The sequence below is a fragment of the Polyodon spathula genome, chromosome 6 (assembly GCF_017654505.1).
Source record: "Polyodon spathula isolate WHYD16114869_AA chromosome 6, ASM1765450v1, whole genome shotgun sequence".
In the NCBI taxonomy this organism is placed as follows: Eukaryota; Metazoa; Chordata; class Actinopteri; order Acipenseriformes; family Polyodontidae; genus Polyodon; species Polyodon spathula.
Window position 1 is genome coordinate 8,596,963 of NC_054539.1, and position 8,583 is coordinate 8,605,545.

At 40.3% G+C, this 8,583-nt stretch overlaps 1 protein-coding gene across 1 annotated transcript; it reads left to right on the forward strand.

Annotated features, from left to right (window-relative positions):
* Positions 1-979: 979 nt before the first annotated feature.
* Positions 980-3,195, forward strand: LOC121316782 (transmembrane protein 121). Its single transcript, XM_041251968.1, has 2 exons — positions 980-1,624; positions 1,971-3,195. Exon 2 carries the CDS (start codon positions 2,104-2,106, stop codon positions 3,052-3,054), a length of 951 nt encoding a protein of 316 aa, XP_041107902.1. The 5' UTR covers positions 980-1,624; positions 1,971-2,103; the 3' UTR covers positions 3,055-3,195.
* Positions 3,196-8,583: the final 5,388 nt, after the last annotated feature.

Here is an 8,583-nt window from a genome sequence, read left to right on the forward strand (position 1 = left end):
GGTTTGTCATGGATACATTAAGCAATAGGAGGGTCAATAGAACATACTACAGAGTCTTTACAATAAATTATAACCTTTATTTTTTAGCAATTTATAGTATAAGTTTTGGAAATCCCATGTTGAAATACTGCTTTAACTGAACATGATGCTAAAAAAATACTAAATCAAAAGTTAAAACATTCTTTAAAATTCACAGGTGCTGCTATACTGATAATCAAAATGCATTCTTTAAAATAAATAACAATATTGTGAACAACAGGGAGCCTATTAAAGAGTGGGATTAGAATCTAAATTGGGGCATTTTGTTTTTTTCCTTCAGATTTCTTTAACAAATGTGCAAATTAGATTTCTTATTACAGTGCTCCCCCTCCTCCCACCTCCCCTCTCTCTCTCTCTTGCAGTGGCCCACTCACTCATTTGATTCACTGCTTTCTGTCACGCAATCAATGCTAAAGCTCCAGCAGATTCAAAGTGCCTCACCCTGACTGCTTTACAGTTAGACTGCAGTGTAATACTGAATCCAGCCTTGGTGCTTCACAGACTTGTTTTTTTTTATCTTTTTTTGTTTGTTTGTTAGCTATGCTTGATTAAAAAAAACTGTGTTCCTTAAGGGAGGGGAACCAGAAAATCAAATCATTCCAAGGAGATAACAAGGAGAATGAAAACAGCAGCTATAAAATTGGATTACAAGACAGGAGTGGGGAAGAAAAGTTTTCTTTCATTAAAATGCTTTAGCTATATTTGCCTGCACTAAGTGGGTTAGCATTACAACTCTCTGCAGCTGGGCGTGTAGACCGAGGATATCTTCACATGGGGAGGAAAGCAGCTAAAGAAGCTACAGCCACTTCAGCCTCAGGATTGAAAGGGAGGGCAGCTGTACAGCCAAGCAAGTGTACCGTCGGACTTCCAGCTTCGATTCTGATCCTTTTCCTCCTGAGGATGCTATGCGGGGGGGGGGGGGGGGGGTCAGATTATTGCTTTTATTTAATGTATGTGGTCATGCTGGTAACAACTGGAGGTGAATAGAAATGACTCTGGTCGTGATTGCCAGGAGGGTCTTTTCCTCTGTGAGCAGCTAAGAGATTTACATTTACAAATGAACCACAAAGGGGACCAGGGAAAACTATGCCTGTGCGCTATCAGCTTTCAAAGGATCAAATCCCACTGCTGCCATGGGTAGCTGCCCCTTGCTGTCAGAGCTGTGTAGACTTTGAAATAAAAAAAATGTAAAAAGTGCAGAAGACAATTCTTTCTGTAAGATTGGGCATCTAGTAACTTTTTTTTATTATTTTACTTTATTCAAGTACTGTAACATACCAGAGCAGTAGGAGTTCAGTGATTTTAGTTATTCGACAGTGCAATACAAAAAAAACTGTCTTCAAAGGCTTCTTCAAAAGGGTTGCAGTCTGCATTTTAAAGTGGATTACATGTGAGGGAAGGATTTTTTTTTTTAACTGCAGTTTTCTAGTTCCTGCTACTTATGTGCTTTATTCCGATGGATTAAAAAGCCAACCTAAATGGATTTCTCTTCCTGTAATTTTTGCAGCCTATGAATGGATTACAGATGCTCGCTGTCTCAGTTTAACCTTTTCTAGAAAGTTATTATGGTAACACTCAGAAAATCGTAAGTACTGATTATTTTTTCTAGTTCGCTTCCCATGCTATACATTCCATAATGTTAATGGCGAAACATCAACATTTCTGAGAGGGGGGAAAAATAAAAAAATCCTTTAGCACAAGAAATGCACTGACGTTTCAAATGTATTCGGAAGACTAACTTTGAAATTTAAATAGCATTAAATAACTTTATTTAAATAGCAGTGTTCAATCACTGTCACTGGATTAACCTGGAGTGTCTAAGGTACAAAATGAATCCAGTCAGAGGTGTATAATCTGACACCTAACAAATCTGAATGAAATTACTTTTTTTTTTTTTTTGCCTTTGTTATTGTCGTTACACATTTCTACAGGCGTTGTTTGCTGTACAGTAAATCAGGAGGTGACTGCAACCCCCCCAAAAATCTTCAATTTGACCACTGAACACAGCGGCAGTTGACAGTCTCAGATTCTCTTTTTCACCTGTCTGTGGAGTTTCCTTCAAGAATGGTACCTCCCCCACCTGCTAATAAGCCTCACATGTGCCTCTCCACTATCCTCATTATGGGCAGCATGGTGCTAATGGATGCCTATCTTGTAGAGCAGAACCAAGGGCCACGGAAGATAGGCATCTCCATCATGGTAATGGTGGGGGACCTCTGCTTCCTCATCATCCTTCGTTACGTGGCCCTGTGGGTGGGAGCGGAGGTCAGGACTGCTAAAAGAGGTTACGCCATGATCTTGTGGTTCCTCTACATCTTCGTGTTGGAGATCAAAGTCTACTTCATCTATCAGAACTATAAGGCAGACAGGCAGAGCCTTGACATCATTGCGCGGAAAGCCTTGACGCTCCTGCTGTCCATCTGCGTCCCTGCCCTGTATGTACTCCTGGCAGCCATCGACCACATGGAGTACATAAGAGCCTTCAAGAAGAAGGAGGAGCTGAGGAACCGACTCTTTTGGGTGGTGGTGGACCTCTTGGATATTTTGGATATACAAGCCAATTTATGGGAGCCACAGAAAAAAGGGCTCCCCCTGTGGGCCGAAGGACTGATGTTCTTTTACTGTTATATTTTGTTACTGATCCTTCCCTGCGTGTCTCTGAGTGAGATAAGCATGCAGGGGATCAATATAGTGCCACACAAGATGATGCTGTACCCCATACTGAGCCTGGTCACCATAAACCTCATCACCATCTTCATCCGAGGGGGCAACCTGATCATCTTCCGGGATGCTACAGTGTCAGGAATCCTCATGGGAAAGAACTTCTTGGCTATCCTCCTGAAGACCTGTAGTTTCGTACAGTATAGAAAGCAATTGCAAAGGGCCCCTCCTGGCTTGGCAATCGAACTTCAAAAGAACTCTGTACCCCACAACCAAGCATTACCGGCCCCGCCTCCAGTGAATGTACAAAATCAAATGGCATTGCCCGGGGTAACTGGATGTGAGAGCACATGACATAAGATTCTGGGATTAAACGGACAGTGTTGAAGGATGGACGGGATATTTTTACAGTTGAGAGGATATTTTTTATGTGGTAGCTGGTACAGTATGTCATCAAACAAAGTCAAGAAGATGGTTTCGTGTGGTTTGTTTCTTTCATGGCCTAATTCATACTTACCTTCCAGTTTTTTAGCAATAACTACTGATGGGGGGGGTGGGGGGGGGGAGGAGGGGGGAGTAGGTTCTGATGTGTTGTATACCTTAATTACATTCTTTCAACAAAAGACAGCTATTTTAAAAGTTTTATAGTGTAAAATGATTTTTTATATGTTATTCTTTCATAAAGTATTGTGTATTAACGTGATGTGTCTGTGTACTTGCACTGGTTTAATACTCAAAGCGTTCATGTCTATAAAACACACAATGGTAGAATATGTATTAATGCTGAAATAAACGCAGTATTGCCTAAAATTAATTTCACCATTCAAGACCTAGGGGTGCTATGTATCTTTTTTTTTTTTTTTTTTTTTTTCCCCGTATCTTGACTTTTTTGTAAGATTTTGTGAATTCGTTGACCTGCCCGCGATGTATTAGTCATTTTCACTCCTGGAACTTGCTTTCATCACTGCTCGGGGAATTTTGTTACGACTGTGCGTTTCAAAGTACTTCCACATGCAAATGTACGAATGTCATTATAATATCAAAGTTTCGCGCGTTTGCTATTGATGTATCTTCATTTTTCGCTGATTTACGCCTACGTTTTTTTGCCTGTTATTTTACGCCTGCCTTGCGCTGGCGTAGATTCAACAAGCAGTTAGTAAATCAGACTGCCTTTTTAAACGTTTGCGGGCATTTAGCTATTAAAAAAAAAAAAAAAAAAAAAAAAGAAGAAAAGTTAATGTATATTAAATATCAGTGTGAATAAGTACATTTTGTTTTGTGTGTTTTTATATTTTAATGTGTTTTGTTTTAAACTTCAGGTAACCCTTCCCGATCTCCGTGTTGCCTGCAAAGCTAGCAGCAATGAATGGTGCTATTGCAGCTGAAATTGAACTCGCTGTAAATGCTGTGCTGTTTATTACAATCCGGCAGATGTTGCCTCTGGATTAATTGTAGTTGCTTATTTTAAGATGAGTTTGAGTTATTAGTTACAGGTGTGAATTACAGTATTGCAAATGCACTCTGAGCAGCAGCAACGGTGTTTAACAACCACAATCTAAACAAACCGCTACATGGCAGCGGTGAAGCGGATTCGAAGTCTCAAGACAACTTTAAATATGAAGCTGAAGGGTTAACCTTTCCTTTAACTGTAAACCTTATAAATAATTTGTGGAAACCAATACAAATCGCACAAATGCACTCTTTATACAGGGATGAATGAGGAAGCTGTATTCAAAACCATACACCATTTTACATTTCAACAACAATTAAACCATCGTTCTGTTTCAGGGCTTTTTTTTTTTTTTTATTGTTTTAAACTCAAATATCTTGTTTTACGTTTCAATGGGCGTGCTTAAAACATAACATCCTGCAAAGCTGTTTTTATCAATGTATTCTGTGGGGTGGGAGGGGAACTGTTTTTGTTTCTGTGTCGATGTACTGTGACCGTTTTACAAATTTTGCTTTAAAATGTCGACTTTCAGATCTGAAGAGTTTGCAACACTGAGCAGTGCGGCAGCATGCAGCTTTGCAGCACAGAGCAAAATGCAGGATACTTCACAATATCATATTCAAACCATGCAGGACTGGGTTGGAGACCCCTGGTGTGTAGTGCATAGACAACTTAAATAGGTCAAAAAGTATTTACTTGCATAGCCTATGGTATGTACTGTACTTTTTTTTTTTTTCCTTCTGCACAAATAAAATTTACAAACGTTTCTTGTGATTCTTAAATGAAAGCACTGAAAACATATATAGAAGCTTAGGGTACAGACCAGTAAAAACATGGAACCCTGTCGACTGCAGAATTATTGTGCAAATGTAACATGATAAACATCCATATATAGAAAGAGGTTTGTTTTATTCATACTTTCTGTTTTTTGTGGATTTATTTATTTATTTATTTATTAGCTCTATATTATACACTGTGCCAGGGTCTGTTTGACCTATTAGGTTGTAATGTTTACTTCTGGAAGGAATTTCTAAGTTCCTGCAAATCTATTTATAACAAGGTGCAAACTCTGATTTCTCTTGTATAATGAGCAGTAATTTTATGCTGTTCGTTAACCTGCAGTGTTTTTACAGTAGTTAACGAAAAAGAGATGCTTGGTACATCGCACACATAAATTTTATAAAGGACAGATGCCATGAATTTGCAGTATTTACTAACATGTAAGCAATATTAGTACATAGAGCCCAATGACTTATATTCTGTTAAAAGGCAAAAACAAGACATTTTGTATTTAGCGGTACTGTCTCCAAACCGATTTGGTACCATCCCAGTTCTGACGCGGTACCAGCCCGGTGCTACACAGTGCAAGAACCACCAAAACAGTAGTGAACTGGCCTGACCCACCCATCAATATCTGAAAGCACATTGAGGCTGCACCTGTACAACTGTATCGGTACACTACATTGCTTGCTCCTTGCATCATGCACAGGGTTTATCCCTGTGAGACATGTAAGCCAGTCTTCCTATTGAGGACCAGCATGGCAGGTGCTCTTCCTTCCTGGTTCAGAGCATGCCAAGGACCTAATCGCAGCTTCTGTGTTTTGTGCTTCTTTTTCCAAACACACACTTAAGCGACTATCCTGCAGCCCTAAGGAGCACTCTGCATCCATTACTCCTGCTCAGCGCTCTTCCCTTTCACCCTCTGTTAGAGGTGGCTGTGTCCTCATCCCATGGTTCTGTGCAAAAGGAGAGCAGATGACGTCCAGGAGACTGTCCTTACTGTCTTCCTCATCCTGCTTGGGCTCTGCCTCTCCTCCATTTGCTCTCGCTGTTTCCCAGTCGATGGACACCCTATATAGGAGGTGGTTGGCCTGCTTCCCAAGTGACCACCTCCTAGTATGTAAACCAGCTGTCTCAAAGCAGCCCATGGCTGCTTGCCACGGAGGCTTTAACAGGTTCTGCTGACCTGTGCAGAGACAGAAGCCGCAGGCTAAGCCACAGGCTGAGCAGCGACACTAGTAATTTTCTGCCACAGGTCCAAGGCCCTTTTTCAAGCAGTCAACTGGACTATTGGCGTCTGAGTGCTTACTACCATTCAAACCGGCTATTTACAGCTATTTAGGGAATTCCAGCTTTCAGGGAATGACTACAACATCAGTCATAGACCCAAAGGATGCCGCTCTGTTGCAAAAATTGACTATTTACATGATAGACCCCAGCAGGATGGTGGCCTCAGACCAATCCTCAACCTCAGACAGGTCAACCTGTATCTGAGCCGAAGGTTCAAAATGTTGAAGATGCAACAGCTGTTGCAGCCAATTAGGTCAAAGATGCCTATTTCCACCTCCCCCCTAAAACCAGCGCACAAAAGTACCTGCGTTTCACCTTTCAGGGAAAAACGTACGAGTTTCGTGCCTTGTCATTTGGCCTCACCCTAGCTCCCTGTACCTTCTCTAAGCGCGTGGAAGTTATCCTGGCCACTTGGTTGAACGGCAGAGTGCACAGAATCGATTGGCTCAGCCTTGTAGCATTCCAGTCGTTCTGCAAACCCTAACGCCCATGATGGCTTTGGTACTCTCACCCATACAGTAATGGTTAAATGTCATACTTGAAAAGAAACATTAGGTTGTTATCCTAACCCTGGTTCCCTGAAATTTATAAATTTAATCATTAACCTTCAAGGTGGCTGCGTCCATGATTGCAGCAGGCTTGAATGAAAAATAATGCTAAGCTCTGCCAGGGCAGTCCTTCTTTGCTCATGGAGGCAGGGCAAGACCTCGTCACAGGCTCATTGAGCATCTTTGGCATATCAATATTCAGGTTTCATATCTTTAGGAGGTAAATACCCGAACGGTAATGGCTACATTTCTATTTCGGGGAACATTCTATTAAATGGGGTGATATACTGTATATGATTTAATGAGGAGCTTGTCCCCATTGACTCCCATTATAGTCGGTCCCAGAGATTTCAGTGTTGTCATAAGTGGAGAATAACATTAACAGGAGTGATCAAGATGGTTTTAATTTAACAACAACAACAAAAAAAAAGTTGGGATACCCATTATAAAAGTTAAACATGGTAAGTTTGCATAGTAATTGTGCTTTTCCCATTGTTTTACTGAGCATTTACCATAATTTACTCTGGTTTGCCATGTCTTTTAATATGCTTTACCACTTCTCTGAGCTATGCTTACTGAATGATTCGAAAATGCTACCCCCTTGGAAACCATTTGGTAAGGGACATTGATGAAACTAAGATCATCTCTGTATTTACACTTCAAGTACTCACTTAGACTGAATCTGAGGTTGCCAGTCATGACTTAAACACCTACTCTCAATGAATTTTACATTCCAGTAATCTCCTTTTTTTTTTGGAAAAGAGAGACAATTTTAGACTTTTTTGAGGCTCTGAATCGGAATAATTAGCTCTTCTGGCTCTAGAAGTAGTGTCAGAGGAAAATCGCTTTTACAAAAGCATTAAGAAAGTTTTCAAAAGCTGCAGAGAGATTCACCCCTTACACAGTATCTCTTAGCTATGTTTAAGGATAGCTCTTCAAAATGCTGTTCTGGCTTTTTTGCCAGTTGCATTATTTTTATTATAATTGTTCTTTTAGGATTAGCCTGTGTTAATTGCTAAGAGCCAAGTTCAGGGCTGTGTGTCCAGTAATGTGGCCAAAACACGAGGAAAATCCACAGCCAGTTTCGTATGGGTAGCCAGCATTTCACTTGTAAATCTTAATGAGCGTGTTTATCCTTAAGTGACATCACTATAAATATTGCTAGGGAGCAGGTCAGTTACTGTGGATTCCAAGATGGCAGAAAGCAGTGGTTGATGGGCAGTTTTATGGTAGCAGTAGTTCGCATTAATGATAATGCGGGCTGCTTTTTTAAAATTGTTTTTTGCTGTGTCTGGCCTGTCATGTTGTATATCACTTGTGGGTTTACAGTTCTGCATAAAACCACTTACCATGAACTGCGTTATGCCCTTGTTATAGTATAAAAGCAGCTGTTTGAGACTACCCTTGCTGTAAAAACTACTCTAAAGTTAAACACAAAAGGAAGTCGACTGCTTACTAAATGTCTGTACTGAATTCCCTTGCTTTTTGATCTCAGCTATGTCCAAAGACCACGCGTGTGCGCCAATGTTTCCTCCTAATTAATTTATTTTTTGTACTCTACAAACTTTTCTGAGCACTACTTTTCTGTCAATGGGCAGCTTAGTTGAATACTAAATAAGTGACGTCATAGTTTAATATAAACTGCCCTACTAAGCAATGATCCCCATCAAACGTGATTGTCAGTAAACGCAACACACGCAATAAATAAACTTGAAAATATCAGCAAGAACAAGGCACTATAAATGTTAAAGATGTTAAATAGACTAAAGTTTTAACATCGTCCCACCACACTTTCCATCCTGTCAGCATCTTCCT